The following is an 18,572-nucleotide window of genomic DNA, read 5'->3' as shown; positions in this document are numbered from 1 at the left end:
TAAAACTTTACACAAGCAACATAGCAGTGAAAATTGTAATAGTCACCAGAAAAAACTATGAAAGGATAATTGCTTCAAACAAATGAAACTGCATGTTGACTGCATTTAGCTCGTCCGAAAGTGACGGACATCGCACGCCAAGTATTTCATGTCCCAGGCTTTGGTAGTCCGTGTGGGCTACCATTTCATGGACTTTGGTAGCCCCAGGGAAAAGTTGGTAGTCTGTGGACGCGGGACTACCGCTAATTTCGAGCCCTGTACCTCCATGGCTCCAAGGAGTTGAAATGTAGTGTATAACTTTGGGCTGTAGGGCACGTAGACGACATTATAGTACATTACATCTTGGGTTTCTTTTCATATCTATGATGGGATTACCTAAAACGATATCTCTTTACTTAGACGTAATTTGAAAGCCATTTCAACTATTCCAATCGGGAAATAGACTCAGAGCCGTTCACATTGGCGACTTCTGCCTGTAGCTATCTTTTATCGCTGGATTACCGGTACTTTTTCTCCGCACAGATCCCAACACATCGTTTAATGTAATGCACGTGAAAGCAAAAGCAAGGTCACCTTTTCTTGCCTGCCAGAAGATGGTGCTAATGACGGTAATATTGATACACCCTAACCAAAGGGCATGGGTTCTCAATATCACTGTCATAAGTACCAACACGAGGGTAGGCAAAATAGTGATCTTGCGCTTGCTATCACGTGTCATTATCTAAATACATACCATAAATCACCATCCTTCCTCTGGTCTTATCACTCTCTGTCTCTGCTTTCCTTTCTCTCTCTCTTCGTTTGTCTCTTCTGCCTGTGTCTGTTTGACTATCTGTCTAACTGTATCTCTATGTGCGTGTCCTCTCACTCATATATTTTTGAGGGGGATTGTCCTTATCTTCACGCCTCATATAAAATACGTCATTTTGACGATAATATGAAACACATCAAGAATTCTGGACCACTTTGACATTCTCCTCAATATGTTAAAAGTGCAAGAGTTGATGTCTTTCTTGTTCATGTACAGTTGAACGATGAATGGATCACGCAGGACTGTACTCAGAGTTGTTCATGTGTTGGTTTTGATAACATCGTCTGTACTGCTATGACCTGCTTTGGTGATCACGAGGTTTGTGAAGCACGTAACGGCGAGTGGGGATGTTACTGCGAGCCAGGTTATGTCAGAGATACCGACGGCGAATGCAAAGGTGCGCCCCTTTCAATTTTCACAACGATGTGGCTCTCGAGATATTCTTTGTAAATTGATTATAGGACCAGTTTTCGTCAATTGTCTATGTAAATACGTTTGTGATTGTCTTGGATTGTGGATGTCTTACTTTTACACCCATGCTTGGTTGAACGTGTACGGATTGCGACAGGAGTGGCATGTATAGATAACGACAGAAGTGAATAATTTGCAAACTGAAATTCAACTGAAATTATCGATGATGTAGCATGTTTGTACAAAAGATACTGAATAGTCCCTATTTAGGGATATCTCTCACAAGAGCTCACATAAATGCCAATAATATGCTTTCATGTTACAAATCTGAAATATACAATTGTCATCAAATTATGATTTACATCAAGTTAAAACATGTTTTTACATTATTTTTTTTATTTTTTGATACACATGCCAGACCTCGAAGACCCAGTTTTGACATGTAATGCCCCTGGAGTGGCCATAGACTGTGAAAATGATGGCGTTGAAATCGTGGTGTATGACGTCACTGCTTCTGACAACATTGGCGTCAGTAGTCTGGTGTGTAACCCGGATGAGACTACGTCATTCACAGTTTCCGGTTCACCACACTCTGTGACGTGTACGGCAAGTGACGATGCTGGAAACACCGATACGTGTAATTTTGTGGTTACTGTGACGGCTGGTAAGAACCACAGATGATCCCGTCAAGTTTTTTGAGACAACGTTTTATCATGATGTCCTGATATCATGTAAAGTCAGTGAATATTCTATAATATGAAGAATACAGGACTATATCGGTATTGGATTGTGATGAATTAACATCATGTATCGTAAATAAACGTTGTCAAACAAACAAACAAACAAACAAACAAAAAGCAAGTTTTGAATAATGCATAGTGGCTCCCGAAACATTGCTTGGCATCATTTATATCATTCCAACCTCGATTTCCCCACACCATGCACACGAGTTGCTTCAGGAGAAGTCGATTAATTTTTTACCTATTTCTAGGACAATCGTTAGGATACAACCTTAAAATAAGCTCTTGTTAAAATATGTTCCACTCAACTAATGTTTTTTAATATCTTGTACGCAGACGTGACTGCTCCGAGTTTTGACGTCAATCTGGATGACGAAGTAATAAACGGAGGGGTTTGCGGTCCCGCCACTTTTTCCTACGATGTTCCAACAGCAAGCGACGAATGTTCGGCTCAGGTTTCTTGCACGCCTTCCTCGGGCCAAGATCTTTCCTGCGGTGACCACACAATATCTTGCACCGCTACAGATCCATCTGGAAACTCTAACACTCAGGAAGCTACCATCACTGTCACGTGCTCAGGTATTCAAAATTACGTCTCATATTGTCGCTAAATGGCACATGGAGAAAAACAATTCTGCTCGCTTCCTCCGTCGTATCACCGTAAATTCTTAGCAGCATTTGCTTTTTTCTCTCCAATTTTTCGATCCATGCATTTGATAATAATAAAGAGGGAAATTTTCTTAAACGGAGGAGGTCGTCGAGTGGCAACTGCGCTCCAAGTTTGTATGGGACTCATACAGCCAACTTACTACATTCTATTCAAAGGACGTTGACAATTGATGAAAGTTAAAAACAGTAATAATGCTATTCGTAAACTATGTGATATTGCAGCTGTGTTGATATGATGGATCGACATATCGTGCATGAAATGCATTGTCTGTGAATAAGAAGGTCTCATGGGCGCAGCTCTGATGACTCCCTCTACTCCCTTTAACTACAGGACATGTCTGGAAAAATATTGGGGTCTGTCTCCATTAGAGCTTGATTTTCAACAGTCAATATACAGTCAGAACAATTGTAACAACTTAGCTCGGTTTTTTAAGGGTGGGGAATTTGCCAAGCGGTTTTGAATGTGATGTCGTCGCTAGGTGACTAGGTGCTGTACATTGTGAGTCCGATGAAAAATCTACTGAATTACATATCTATAGTGTACTATACAGCTTCACGAACCCTGTTACAATGGTGAATATTTTAACGTGCATACTGGAACATCACTACAACTCTGGAGCGTCACAAAATTGTATTTCTTCATTTGCAGATGCTGAAGGTCCGACAATAACGACACCCGGTGATTTCACGAACATAGGGTGTGTCGCCGACGAGCCAATCACTTTCGACGTTTCTGCGGAGGACAACTGTGACGGGGAAGTTCCCGTTATCTGTCAACCCCCCTCCGGCAGCGGTTTTCCGTGTGGAGACACAACGGTGGAGTGCACCGCCAGCGACAGTTTTGGAAACGATGCCACTGAGAGCTTTGTAATCACGCACATATGTGGTAGGCTGTTATGTCAAATAGAAGTGAACAGTGCATGATGAAGTTTCAAAGCAAGTGACAGTGTCACGTTACAATTAAATCTTAAAATTCTTTATTTATTAAAATTCTTTACGGTATTAGTGAGCTCAAATCGTCACACCAAGCAAGTAATGAAACGAGGTGTATGCATTATTGGCTTTCATACACTACTGACAAAAATGCTTGATCATGACCGACATTTAAAGAGTTGCCGCTTATCGTTGCGAAATATTGCATGCGTATTTGCAACCATTGTGGACAATGTCATTGCGTTTCAAGCAGTGCAGTATGTTTGCTATGACCAACGCTTTCAGAAAATGATAAGAAAACTTACTCGTTCCTTTGAGAACACAAAATGTAAATATGTTATAGCTAGCATGCGTTTTTTGATAATTTGACCATAGCAAGGGTTCGCCAATGACAGATGCAATAATTCAAACGAATTCCCTATAAAAACAATGATCACAGTGTCTCAGTTAAATTAAGAACCCACTAACCAAATTCAAAGTCCCTGACACACATTTCTGACAAGCAGTACAATCCTTATTTACATATTCGAATACAACAAAGGCATGCAGCTAGTTTAGTGTGTTTTGCAGTGGATGAATGGTATTGTTTGTAACTTCCAGATACTGAACCTCCGATTCCAACTCCTCCTAATGATATCAATCAAATATCATGTCCATCTACTGGAACAACGGTTGACTTTGTAATCGATGCTACAGACAACTCAGGCGAATTTACTGTCGACTGTGGCAGTCACAATTCAGGATCATTCTTCCCCTGTGGAAGTACCGCTGTCTCCTGTGTCGTCAGCGACAAGTGCAACAACACAGAATCAGTTAGCTTCAATGTGGGTCTTACCTGTGGTAGGTATAGCTATCTCGATTTGACTGTCATCAGTTTGTGTTGCAGCCCTGATGACTATCCACGGTCAGAAAACCGTTGTAGCCGATATGCTCCGTTTTGAATATCTTGAGCTGCGTTTTCTTACGTCATACTCCAATTAGTGATATGCATGGTCTGAATATTTTTCATATAGTTTTCCTGTCCAATTTCTACCGTTGGCTGCGCTGTGAGCAAAGTGCAGCCACCGTTAAAGGTATACAGTAACCTGTAATCTGAATCTGCCCATATATGGTCAAAGGGGCGTTCCTTGGTATTCAAAATGCCCATGTGAGGGCGCTGTTTTTAAAAAGCGGCCACCCGCTTAAAATCTGTGATTGGTTAGATTTTCTCTTTCCATGGTAACAGTGGCAAAATTGGAACAGGTGACAGTATACCTTTAAATGTGGGGCACGGGACGCGACTCGCTTTCCGTATAGCGCGTCCCACGACTTGGAGTGTGGTCTTACGTCAACGCGGTTTATGTCGATATTTTTCTTCCAAAAGAACTTCGCTGACGAATGATCACACAGAAAGCATCTTAAGTGTTTTATCTGTAAAGGTACTAGTATTTTACTTGTCATCAGATAGTTTATTCATTGTTCCTATTTTACAGTTTATTCATTGTTCCTATTTTACATTTCCTACCAACTTATTCCATTTATTCAATTTTTTTTTCTTTCTTTCTTTCTTATCATGACAGACACTTCTAGGCCAACATTAGAAAGGCTTTTCAATGTAGAAAACTACACTTGTGATCAAGATGGGATGGTGGTTTATTGGGATTTTCCAACGGCGACAGATGCACAGGACAATAACGTACTAGTTACATGTACACATCAACCAGGTGATATGTACAGATGTGGCAACACTAGGGTTACATGTGTGGCTACCGATCATTGTGACAAAACACACACTAGGAGATTCTGGGTCAAGGTCAGATGCCGTAAGTAACTGTTTTTCTAATGACGTAACCAAACGTACGCATTCCGGTAAATAACGAGTTGTTGGGGCGCCCTTTTTTCAATCTTACCGATGATTACATCACAGGGTATCGCGAGCAATATTCGTCCAGAAGTTATGAATACGATCGATAAATGTCATGTATTCAAGTAAACTTCTTTTTAGCTCATATTTGGTATGTATATAAATACCAAAAAGAGCTAATATGATGAGTCGGTGGCGTCTGTGTGTCTGTGTGTCTGTGTGTCTGTGTGTGTGTGTGTGTGTGTGTGTGTCTGTCTGTCTGTCTGTCTGTCTGTCTGTCTGTCTGTCTGTCTGTATGTATGTATGTATGTATGTATGTATGTATGTATGTATGTATGTATGTATGTATGTATGTATGTATGTATGTATGTATGTATGTGCGGATGTATGTCCGTCACACGCAAAAGCTCCCAAACCGCCGCACCTACCATCACAGTATTTGGTGTTCAGGTAGACCCAGGGGTTGAGATGTGACGTTGTTCAAATGAACATGTCAGTGTCAAAATATGCAAAAGAGGTAAGAAAAAGGGGAAATCCGGCAGGAGTGGTGGCATTAACTGAAACAGCCTTCACATCTGAGTGAGAGGTTTATGAACTGTAACGTATTTGTATACAGCGTACCTATTATGTGTAGGAGTGGTGGCGATGACTGAAACAGGCCACTAAACTGACCTTGAGTCATTTCCTGTCATTGTTCATGAACTGATACATATTGGTAGACCTGCTGAAACCGTGAAGGACTGTGCATAAGCCTTAGCAGAGGAATGTTTCAACTGTGTTGAAACATTCCTCTGCTAAGGCTGTTCCTAAAGTTGACCTCCAGTACCTAAAGTTTCACCTTATTTTCTTTTGTCATTCTTATTTTTCTGGTTTAAATATTTCTAGATGGACCAATTCTAACCAAATATGAGCACACTGTCCTTGACGGTATTATTTCATGTACAAGTCTTACCCGTGTCTAGTGTGTGCCTATTACTTTACATATCTCTTAATTTCCCTCCCTAATCCCCTTCATCAATTTGTTCTGCCGATTACCAACGTGGGGGCTTATCACCCTGACCAAATAACTCGTTAGCAGCTCATAAGGTAGTAGACGACTTCTAGACGAATATTGCTGTGATTTAAAGTTACTTTTTGTTTTAAGTTTTACAATATTGTAACTTTCCTAACTGTCGTTATGTCATTACAATGCACAAGAATGTGATTAATAATACAGAACTAAGACTTGAATGTCATGTCACTATCTGCATGCATGAGGTATTCTTTACATAGTCCTTCCACAAGTCTTTTAAAAATGTCAAATCGTCAAGGTAAAATGTTAATTGGGGCTTAATGACATTATTAATGAAAAAAAGCAAACGTACTCGAGTTAAAGGTACATGTGTGTAATTTTCAAATACATCAGTAGTATTATGATGATGATGTTGCTATATTTACAGCAGTATGACGTTACTTTCCTTAACACACATACAGGGCCAGTAATATTCCTGTCAAATCCTATCAGAGAGACGGCATGCGACACAACAAATGGATCCGTTGTTATCTATCCGGTGCGTGCAGAAGATGAGTTTGGCGATCCGCTTGATGTCACATGTACCCACACCATTCTTTACGGCAATCCAGACTTCTTTGAGTGTGGTACAACGAGAATCATTTGTTCTACGGCAGAATCTCCCTGCGGTAGAGTCCAGCGTCTGGCACGGAATCTGATACTGTCCTGTGGTAAGATAACAGACACAGTTCCATATTATAAAATCAAATGTTACGACACAGCGTAACTTCTACCCTTCCTATCATCGTAGTTTTTCACGTTGTCTAGCAGGAGGAATTTAAGTGTAAATCATATCCCGTAATTTCATTAAAGAATATTTCTACCACATGATGTATTCGGTAATAGGATCAAAGTCTAAGAAGTTGCCTCCCTTTTTAGGATAAGATCGCATATTTTGCTTTGAAGAGACGGCACAAATACGAGATATGTACGCTTTTCCCTGGGCAACCAAATTGAAAATTTCCTACAAACTATCAGTGATGCCTTTTCTGTTTTAGCTTCTCACTTGCGACAGATATATGAAATGTATATTGACTGTCAAGTTAACTTATCATCACAATGATCTTCAGGATCTTGTACCTTGCTTTGCTGTGCTTACTTCTAGACATGCGTCTGTTGTCTTTCCGGAAATATGTAAAAGGAAATTAAATCATTTCAAATTACGTACTTTGAATATTTCAGATAACGCAGCGCCTACGCTGACTGTGTCAAGCACTGCTGTCGCAAGTTGTGATAACAAGGGGGCAGTTGTTAACTTCGTTATAACGGCAGAGGATGATTTTGATGAAGACGTTGAAGTGAACTGCGATCACAATCCTGGAGACTCGTTCCCGTGTGGATTCACCAACGTCGCCTGCACGGCTATTGATCACTGTAATCACACTGAGAATATTGAATTCACTGTGGCTGTGTTCTGTGGTATGTACTGCACAATATACTTTAGATTCCATGGTAGGAATCGTTATATTACAAGGATGCCAAGTATTGTTTCGATACAAATGGATGATATGAGCATTGATAAGAAACAAAATTATTTAAATTCAACTGAATTGATAAGAAAGTGGCTGACACACGATTGGTTTTGCTTTCCGGGAACAATCGTTGACATAAGACATAGACACTTCTGACATGAAACTCTGCAGTTAACATTGTTAATACAACAGTGATAGTAGTAGACTCAAGTAGAGATAACGGTATTTTATCGTAAAGATTGCGGTCAATTTTCTTTACTTTTTTGTTATATACCAAAAAAAACTTGGAATACTTGCATGAAGTCACTGAGGATACTGAGTTGAAGTTGTGAACTATTGACCAGTATTTCAGCATGTTTCAAGAAGCTAACGACACAAAGTACTTTTCATACCAAACAAAAGTCATAAAAAGGTCAAAAAGGGCGACTTTTACCCTTTAATAAGGTGTAGGGCTGTTTTAATGACAGCTGCTGAAATATTAGTATTCGTATTTCATTTTGTAATTGTCTCACTTTCACAAATTAGTCCGAATTCTAAACCTTTATAGACATGGTTCAGTAGCCCAGCATAATCTTTCACAAATTATCTTTAGGATGTTGATGAACAAGTTCAAATTTCAATAGTGCTTGTTATGCGAAACTCAGACTACATGTATGTATATTGTGTTATGTTTAACCAGTACAGTCGATCGGTTTAACACGACTCACATATCTTTTCACGTCTGTTGTATTCACATTTGAACAGACGTGAACAGTCCTATCGTTGTGGTACCAGACGACATTACTGCGCACAGTTGCATGCCGGGAGGAAGAGTTGTCACTTTCCATACAAACGTCTCACACGAAGTACAGAACGATCTAGTGGCCGTGTGTACACCGGCATCTGGCGACTTCTTTGCTTGCGGCCAAGAGACAGTGACGTGCGAAGCAATCGATGAATGTGGACAGATTGGATCAGCTTCATTTGATGTAGAAGTGCTTTGCGGTTAGTTGCAGATCTTTGCTCAAAATAACCCCTACATACAAACATTAGACACTTGTATTTAGGGATTTCTGTACTAAGAGTTTTACAGTGCATGATATCTATTTAAATATGATAAAAGTTACGTAATCTCAATTATCTATTGCTATGAAATCGTTGAAGTTATTGTTGTACTCTAAATGTTGATTGGTTGTAGTTATAAAATAGATTTCACATTTATTGTAATCTTTGATATTCTTAGGAATGTCAAACACTAATTCGAAATACATAATTCTGCTAATCATTAATTGATGTAACAAACCATGGGAATAATTTGTGAGTGTTTCTGCTATGTCCATAATGAGAACATCAATGATATTGCTGTCTGACATCGTAAGCTTCATCTTTCCTTCAGATGTGGAAAATCCAAGTTTTAGTAAATGCAATCCATCTTATTTGGTGCACGACGTTGACCGTAATGAGGAAGAACAGATATTCTACGAACCGGAAGCGGAAGATAATTGTGGTGTGCCATCAGTCGTCTGCACCCCTCCAAGTGGTGCGCTATTTCAATGCGGCTCTCACGATGTCAGTTGTACCGCAACAGATCCCTCAGGAAACACCGAAACTTGCTTCTTTACGGCCACCGTGTCTTGTGGTAAGATGATCTGATAAATATTTTTGGTCTCGTGGAATTCCATCCTACCGCCTCTCTCACTCTCCCCTCTCTCTCTCTCCACTTTTCAATCTAAGGATATGACTATCCATTTGTTAGAGAGAGAGAGAGAGAGAGAGAGAGAGAGAGAGAGAGAGAGAATTTGTGCGTAGACTGAAGTCCTGAATGTCCAATTTATTTGACAAGCATGACGAATGTGCAGTCTTAAATGAGGAAGTTACTGAATCCAGAAATCTGCAATTACTATAACACATTTTATCTACTCTCAAGGTTTCGCCTATTGAAATCTTATATAAAGCATGTTCAAAGTTTCTTGTTAGCAAATTTAGTCTCTGTTAATTCAACTTAATTCAACTTAAGTTCTCATGCAATGAGTTTCAAAAGTACGTAGCTAATTCAAAGTGCTCTACGGCATATCAGTACGATATTTCTGAAAGGCGAAATTGCGTTCAGCTGAGATTTAATATTTGAAAGTTAAATTTGTGAAGTCTATCATTGCGATCAGATGATAGCAAGTTGAATAGGACAGAGAAAGAAACAGTGAACATTATATATTTAGACTTGTGTTCATCTTTCAGATCCTGATGCTCCCAGGATAACATGTAACAACGTCGATGTCGTTGACTGTGAAGAAGACGGTGAAATGGTGACCTATGACATTACTGCAGTAGATGCATTGGGCAATACTCTCACCTACGTATGTGACAGAGATGAGTCCACGGTTTTCACCATCGATGAAGGACCACAGCTGATCACGTGTCTGACACAAGACAGTGAAGGAAGGAATTCAAGCTGTACCTTCTTTGTAGATGTCGAGCAAGGTAATATTTTACAAACACAAGGGCTATGGCTAATCTTACGACCATTGGATGAAGAGCAAGATGACTTCAACTGCACATTTCTACGATACCACAGTTCAAATATTAATTAACCGTACTTGGTATGCGGCATTGATTTGGTTTTTTGTCGATAAAATAGTTTGAAATCAAATGCCACTTGATATATAAAAAATACCTACTGAAGAGTGACCAAAGAATCTTTTTCAAACAGTTTTAAGAATGCAAAACCGATATTTGAACAGCTACATGATTACTGAGTTGTGACTACAATATTGTTGACATAAGTATGCGTGTTAAAGTTATGCAGTCGTCGGAACTGCGCTCAAAGTTCGTATGGAACGCATAATAGCAATGGCAACACTGTATCCAAGGTACGATGGTGATTGATGAATGTTAAAACATGTCTGTCATAATCTACATCTTATAATTTAAATGTTGGGGCTATGATGATGAGGTGCATCTAGATATCGAGCACGAAATACATTGTTTGTAAACAAGAAAGTCGCACAGGCGCAGTTCCGACGACGGTTTCCCTTTAAGTGCGTGAATGTGGCTGACCAAATCTTTCTTAAAGGATTGAAATAGTGACATTTTCAAAAACAATATGGCTTAATAAGGGGGATCGAAAACATCTTTCACAAGATTGGATAATAGTTTTATGACTAATACGCTAAAAGTTACAGCTAATGAGGCTTTAGATAGTACTTCATAGTTTGATGTTTCTCACCAACTAAATTGTTGTATATCATAATATTCCTATGATGTTCCTTTGACGTAGATATCTACCCACCTCAATTCAATGGTATGTTCGCCATACCGTCGGCTGACTCATCGGAGTGTTTTGGAGCTGTACTTTCCTTTGACAACCCTGCCGCTGATGATGAATGTGGAATACCAACAGTTACTTGCACACCGCCCTCTGGCAGTCTATTTGACTGTGGGGATACGTCACTGGAGTGCGTGGCAACCGATATCCATGGCAACAACAATATACTGACAACAGTAGCACGGGTCAATTGTGGTAAGTAAGTACGTCACTGCTAGATTATTGTGTGCTGTTTAGTTTGAGATGTTTTCTGAATGCAAATTACAAATATCTAGTGTTACCTTATCTGATCTTGCAAAGTCTCTTTCCACGGATTGCCGCATGCGCAGGTCAATTTTCTGACTTCATATTCAATCATTGCATTGAATCAATGGAGGCGTGTATGAGATTCAATTAGAAGACAGATTCGAAGATAAATGGAAGTGTGCATTTTGTCGATTATTCGTGTTTAAGCCCGATCAGTTATAACTTTTGATCTATTTCTAAGGAAGTATGTTTGTTCTGTTTGTAAACATAGCTTTCTTCCCACTCCAACAATATCAGAATGCCTGTTTCAAAAAGTGTCAACACAGCTTGTATGTGTATATACTGTGAATGTGATTGATAGTGACTTAATTTTAAGTGTTGAACTAATATTCATTTGTCAACATTAACACAGTACAAAGTTGTGTTTGCAATGCTAATACTTTGTATTATAACAAGTTCCAGAGAGACAAAAAGAAGAAGAAAATGTACCTGCTTTATAGAATGATATAAAATTATATGATGGATATACCAACAAATATTACTTTTCATGACACTAAATGTCTTCCGCAAACAACACAGGACCCAAATCATCTGTATCTCCTCTCTGATCTCAACAAAATGTTCCTGATGCAGGGTTCTATAGCTTTTCTGCTTTGAAGATTTACGTCAATGATGACTTGAAATTTGTTATCACGAGTGACTTTTCGTTGAATCTTTTCGCAAATATCACAGTCAACATTCCGCTGAAAAACTTTGAAATTTCACTAAACAAACAACGAATGTGATTTCTCCATCCATATTCCTTTATTCATACAACTTTTGCCCTCTGCAGTATCTGTAAATCCACAAGAGGGCGTTGTTCGTGTATAATTATCATCAAATTAAGATGCATTCTGTATGTGTTTTTACCAAAGAATCAGCACCGGCACCTGTGATAAGCTGTCCAAGTAACATTATTGAAGTGGATTTGGATGAGGATGGTTTCGAGTTAATCATGTACACGACACCAACTGCCAACGCTACGTGCGGCGAAGCGACTGTCACGTGCAATTTTGCATCTTTGTACGATTATCCCTGTGGTCAGACTACAGTAACATGTACCGCTGTGGACGGGATCGGCCATATTACAAGTTGTTCATTCGAAGTCTTTGTGATATGTGGTAATTAGGAATTTATCACCATTCTTTACCTTTATGAGCCAAAATATGATGCAATCTACTCCATGATAGATGGAAAGTGATTTAGATATGACATTGTGTCCACTTAAATTCTTCATTGTCAAAATCTCATAGATTCATGTTTTGTTGCTGGCGTACCACAATCTCAATGCAATCTGCACACTTGACGTGTCTTGCTTGTACATTGCTGAAGACATCTATCAATTTGGTATAGGCAAGTTGGTATAGGTACCGATGTTGTAACGAATGTTCACTGTTTTTGAGTTTCAACAGAAGTAAATTGTTTGAATAGTTTTTCGTTTTTACTAAACGATTTGGAATCTCCTGTCCTGAGCGACATATATACCCTACGTTGATTTTGATGTCTCGACTCCAAAATGTGTTAACAAGCTTGAGAGGGACTGTTTTCTGTCCCTGCAGAAAATGGACCACCAGTCTTATCCTGTGAAGCTCATGAAGTTATTGACTGCACTGAGGACGATGAAATCGTCTACTACCATTTATCTGCGATGAGTGCCGACGGTGCAACGCTTGAGGTCACGTGCAATCCACCAAACGGTAGCGTCTTTTCAATTGGAGATCACGAGGTCACGTGCACAACCGAAGATGTGGTGGGAAATATGGCCACTTGTACGTTTACAGTGAGTGTGATACTTGGTAAGTAAACCAGGACTGCAGTGTTTATATCGGATTTATTTTTGGAACAATTATTGCAGAGCTCGTCTCGATTTTTTTGTGTTATGCGCTGACGGACAAATTTCTTTCTCAATAAAATTCTATGAATTGAGCAGACGAGTGAAATGTTCTTCTTATAAATATCTCAGACAAGTGAAATGTTCGTCTTATAAATATCTGATGCTATTGTTTTAATGAACTCAATCGTGCTAAGATTTTTTGTGTGTTTTGCTGATAAAATAATTTTCTTCACTTTAATTTGACAGACAACGTATTACCTGTGTTTACTTCATCACTTAACCAAACCGACGGTTTTTCGGGTGACTGTTCGGGTGATATGATCCAATACTCCCAGCCGGCAGCCACTGACAATTGCGGCCCTGCAATCGTTACTTGCACGCCCCCACCTGGCCACAACTTTCCGTGTGGCTCGACAACGGTAGAATGTGTAGCAACCGATATCAATGGCAACACTGCCACACAGAGTGTGACTAATAACGTCCTATGCCCAGGTAAGACATACAGTGACCATCAAGTCTCATGCAAGCTGAATTGTTGATCATAATATTTCACCAACGATTGCTGTCATACGCTATAACCATCATACTGGCGATAATAGCCAACTTGAAGTTTAAAAATCCGACAGATGAGTCCTCAAGAATATGCATTCATTATTATAGCGTCTGTAAACACACAATTCATATTGTACACTAAAACAGCTTATTACGTCATTCCTGTAAACTGCATGTCCAACTGCAGCACTGGGATTGTGATTTATGCGACTGAAATTGTGTCAAATTGTCTTTTTAAAAATGTGAAACGAAGGTCTGAATCAATTGTTTAATCCATAGACGCTCCAGAAACGGTTTTGGAGGTTCTGTGTTCAATCCTTGCACTGTATTTATCAAATTATGTATTCATTTATTTAAAAAACAGACACCGGTCCACCAGTTATTGTTTGTGATGAGCGAGTCACAGTGCCAGACATTGGAGATGATCTGAAAGAGATTGTTCAATACAATACCGACGCCACCGATGACTGCGGTGTTCCGACTATTGTTTGTAACTATGATAACCCGGACGAGTTTCCTTGTGGTGAGACTCTTGTAACGTGTACCGCCACTGACGTAGCTGGAAACACCGATAACTGTCAAATCATAATTGAAGTCCTGTGCGGTAAGTAAATTACAACACTCACTACGAAATCGTCAAATTTAAGATTTTGGCAATTATGGCGTTTCACAAGTCATATCCTAAACTATAAACTCCATAGTATCGCACAAGACGACATGCCAACATTTCTACTTGTTAGAATGTTATTCAGACAATGTTCTCTCTGTGGATTCAGACAGTGTTCTCTCTGTGGATGTTATCACCAATGTTCAAATGCTAATGAAGGACTGCTAGTGACAATTCTTTTCTATCAAATTACGTCTCACTTTCGCACGCACTTTCGAAATTCCAGCTGACGGGCAACGTGTGCGTTCCGCGTGCAGTATGCAGTACCACAGTGCAGACGACAATGCCATGCCATGCATGACACATGTTGAGTGTATGGCTGTAAAATCGATCAAATAGGGAAGTTGGAAAGGATTTTTTTGATACCGAAGGAAGTTGTACACAAGGGTGAAAAATTAAGAAAGTTGAGTAGATTTGCCAATTTACCAGCGTCTCGTACCATGTTATTTTACCCGTAACTAGAATGTCGAGGATCGCATTACCAGGTCACGTATCCAGAATGAACCAGTATTTTTAGTTGTTGTTTTTGTTCCTTATTTTCAGACGTTATCCCACCGACACTGGATTGTATCGATAAAACCGTTATTGACTGTGATGAAGATGGCGGCGAAGTCGTGTATTATGACGTCACTGCAATGGATGATAACGGGCAGCCACTTTCAGTGACGTGCAGCGCACCAAACGGTACATTCTTCACAACCGTGGACACGCCGCAAGATGTAATTTGCGACGCCTTTGATTTTGCCGGAAATAAGGGTACCTGCCGATTTGAAGTAAACGTCGTACCAGGTAAACATGTTCTTTAAGAGTGTTAAGGAAGATAATTTTCCTGTAAGCGTAGATATGTAAGATGCTTTGCTATAAAGTTCGATTTTTTCCGAAGTCGACGTTTTTTCCATGTTACTTTTTTAATTAAATGATGTAAATTTTTGAAATTTTTCAAGAGTAACAACTTTACTACAACGTTGAGTTTGTACAATTTTTCCGCAATTGGGTGCATTTTCTATTTTAGACGTATTCGCCCCGGTTTTTGCACCCGAAGATGTCGTGGTGAATACAACAAGTTGTAACGGTACCACTGTAAGCTACGAGTTGCCTGTCGCTGAAGATCATTGCTTTGTCACTGTCAGCTGTGATCCGCCACCAGATTCATTCTTCACGTGTGGTGTTCACGTGATAAGCTGCATTGCTGTTGATCAAAATGGCAATGATTACTCAGAAGGGTTTACTTTGAACGTCCAATGTTCAGGTAGGTTAAAGTATATCGTCGTATTTTGGTTTGCATGAGTTTTTTCTGCAGAATAAACTCGTATGAAAGAAAACCAATGGCGTTGTCTTATGATTGTACGTAAAGATCGGAATCGACAATTTTTACAGTATTGTGATTTAATGAACATTGCCTTAATGCATTCATTCATTTGATGCAATTACATTGCATGGTTTGGAATACAATGTTATACTTTGCACACCAGACTGTATAAACATAATGTATTTTGTGGTGATATCTGCGTGTATTTCTTAGTGTATTAAAATGCTGTCAATACCTGACTGGGTTCATGAAAACACCAGGTTATATAGTCCAAGACACTAAAGCAGTATGTATTCTCATGAGCGCACACACCCTTGGATTTCGATCAGCCTGTTAATCACTCTAAATATATTGTTGCTTCCAATAATTTTCATTTGTTGTTTACAGACAATGTTCCACCAGTTCTTCTCGGAGGAGATGACACAACAAAAGATGTTTGTAGCAAAACCGGAAGTTTTGTTGACCTCGGTCTGTCAGCCACGGACGATTGTGTCGATGACGTACCCATCGACTGTGATCCAGATCAAGATGGCTTCTTCCCGTGCGGTGCTACACTTGTTTCATGTCAGGTAGAGGATAATGCCGGCAACATGGACATTTCAGAGTTTGTCGTCACAGTCAATTGTGGTAAGGAAACAATGACGGCTTCGTTAAATATCAAAGGTTTGAAGAGATTCACGTTTAATTACGCTACATATTGCCAAACGTACGAACTAAAATGATCCAGTTAAGGTACCGCACATATTTTCTTAAATGTTTGGTGGAATTTTTGTGCAATGAACGAACAAAATATGTCGTTTTATTAGTAGAAACAGTGAAATATTGCCAGTGTCCTCAGAGTCACGTGACTCCTTTCTTACAGACGACCAACCACCCGAATTTCAGCCTCAGTCGGACATCATAATCGAAGACGCTTCTTGCAATGGCGAGATCGTTGACTTTGATTTACCAACGGCGACAGATAACTGTGGTTTGGATGACATCAATTGTAATCACGCACCGGGTAGTCTCTTCTCCTGCGGCTCAACTGACGTACAATGCATCGCTGACGACATCTTTGGAAACCCGTCAACAATAATTTTCACAGTCACACTTGTATGTGTTGGTAAGTCTTTCTCATTCGTGTTATTCTTATTTTGTCCAAGTACTTTTTATCTCTCTTTCTTGTCATTTGACGCTTTTCGAAAATGCTTTGTAAAACAAATTATGCTTAATTCTTCCTGCAGATACCGATATTTTTGTATATTTTTGTTCATGGTCGTAAAGGGAAAAGGTATACAATAGCTGGAAATACCAGCAGCGGTTTTGGTATAATTTTCGATTGCCGATTTCTTAATGTACAAATGTCAACATGTGTAAGGTTTATGCAGAGCTTACGGCAAATTCCGACTAAACTCTTCATCGCTGTTTTATTAAGGAAATAAGTCAGAATATTATGTCAAAGTGTCATTTCTTTAGAGTGTTTCTTTTTGACATCATTGCAGTTGACTTAACATGACTTCACGCAGTTTGTTCAGGTGAATAACACCAACAAAATTTGTATATACAGCCATTTTCTTCACTATGTAATTTGAATTATGGGAGGTCTTATTTGTACCTTCTATACCTGAAGAGGACAGCGAAAAACGTGTTCTGGAAATAAAAAGCCCAGTTGCTGATTAATATTTTATTGTTGCAAGTCACGACTATTTGATTATCCTTTTTAAATTGTGGATTCATAATTAGTAATTTAAATGCTTACTTTGTGTTTCATACGTCAGATGACATTCCGCCCATAGTCACAGTTCCTGATGACATCTACGTGGAAAGCTGCACAGCCGACGGAATGCCTATTGAATTCTCGGCGACAGCAAGTGACGACTGCAGTGGGGATATTCCTGTCACGTGTACAAAATCGTCCAATGAACACTTTGAATGCGGCGACACGATAGTGACGTGTACAGCGACAGACAGTGCTGGGAATACAAACTCTGCAAGTTTCGTTGTAACTGTTGTTTGTGGTCAGTATATTCTACTTTCAAAGATCATGTTACTGTAAACTGGAAAAATAAAATCTCATAAACATGAAGTTTTCGATAAGTACCGATTTGAACAGGCATTTAGAATTTTTCTCTTTGAAATCTTTCTCTGTTATAGAGTAAAGATCAATTGCTTATTAGTGAATTTATTCACTTCAAGGTCGCTATGATGTAATGATAAAATGTAGCTAGAGTGGGTTGATAAACATATTTTCCCAAACAAGCTTCCAGCAATGGACAAATCAATGGCGGAAGGGTTAAATTTCCGGTGAGCGATTTCATAAGCTTAATCTGATTTTCAGAATTGTTTTGCAGGCATGAAGTATTTTAGAGTGATATTATCAAAAATCTTGATACACAATTGTTTATGATCCTACAGATCAGGATCCACCAGTGCTAGGTTCATGTTCAAGTGATATAACGACACCAAAGGACTGCGATGGCGACGGCGAAATGGTCGACTTCTTGATCCCAACGGCAACAGATGATTGTGACGTCACCGTCACGTGTGACTATTTACCCAATGAGGATAGTTTCCCATGTGGTCCCCCAACAACTGTCACGTGTACAGCCGTTGATGAAGGCGGACTTTCCAGTTCTTGCAACTTTACTGTAACGGTACCTTGCGGTAAGTTGAAGAAGTACTTCAGATGCCATACACCACGATTTTATTAAT

The 18,572-nt window shown here is 39.4% G+C and overlaps 1 protein-coding gene across 1 annotated transcript in view; it reads left to right on the top strand.

The window, feature by feature from the left end:
- Positions 1-18,572, top strand: part of LOC139142043 (zonadhesin-like) — a 30,372-nt gene that overhangs the window by 6,558 nt on the left and 5,242 nt on the right. Inside the window, exons 9-30 of the mRNA XM_070711840.1 lie at positions 1,028-1,208; positions 1,641-1,886; positions 2,299-2,541; positions 3,281-3,517; positions 4,165-4,404; positions 5,124-5,366; positions 6,881-7,129; positions 7,641-7,877; positions 8,675-8,914; positions 9,306-9,548; positions 10,145-10,387; positions 11,184-11,426; positions 12,392-12,637; positions 13,076-13,312; positions 13,597-13,842; positions 14,267-14,506; positions 15,113-15,358; positions 15,582-15,818; positions 16,266-16,505; positions 16,741-16,983; positions 17,639-17,878; positions 18,276-18,524. Of these exons, the coding sequence (XP_070567941.1) occupies positions 1,028-1,208; positions 1,641-1,886; positions 2,299-2,541; positions 3,281-3,517; positions 4,165-4,404; positions 5,124-5,366; positions 6,881-7,129; positions 7,641-7,877; positions 8,675-8,914; positions 9,306-9,548; positions 10,145-10,387; positions 11,184-11,426; positions 12,392-12,637; positions 13,076-13,312; positions 13,597-13,842; positions 14,267-14,506; positions 15,113-15,358; positions 15,582-15,818; positions 16,266-16,505; positions 16,741-16,983; positions 17,639-17,878; positions 18,276-18,524 (5,269 nt within the window). The remainder of the gene's footprint in view (positions 1-1,027; positions 1,209-1,640; positions 1,887-2,298; positions 2,542-3,280; positions 3,518-4,164; positions 4,405-5,123; positions 5,367-6,880; positions 7,130-7,640; positions 7,878-8,674; positions 8,915-9,305; positions 9,549-10,144; positions 10,388-11,183; positions 11,427-12,391; positions 12,638-13,075; positions 13,313-13,596; positions 13,843-14,266; positions 14,507-15,112; positions 15,359-15,581; positions 15,819-16,265; positions 16,506-16,740; positions 16,984-17,638; positions 17,879-18,275; positions 18,525-18,572) is intronic.

The sequence above is a fragment of the Ptychodera flava genome, chromosome 1 (assembly GCF_041260155.1).
Source record: "Ptychodera flava strain L36383 chromosome 1, AS_Pfla_20210202, whole genome shotgun sequence".
In the NCBI taxonomy this organism is placed as follows: Eukaryota; Metazoa; Hemichordata; class Enteropneusta; family Ptychoderidae; genus Ptychodera; species Ptychodera flava.
Note: the sequence above shows the minus strand (reverse complement) of the source record. Positions and strands in the feature narration are given on the sequence as shown.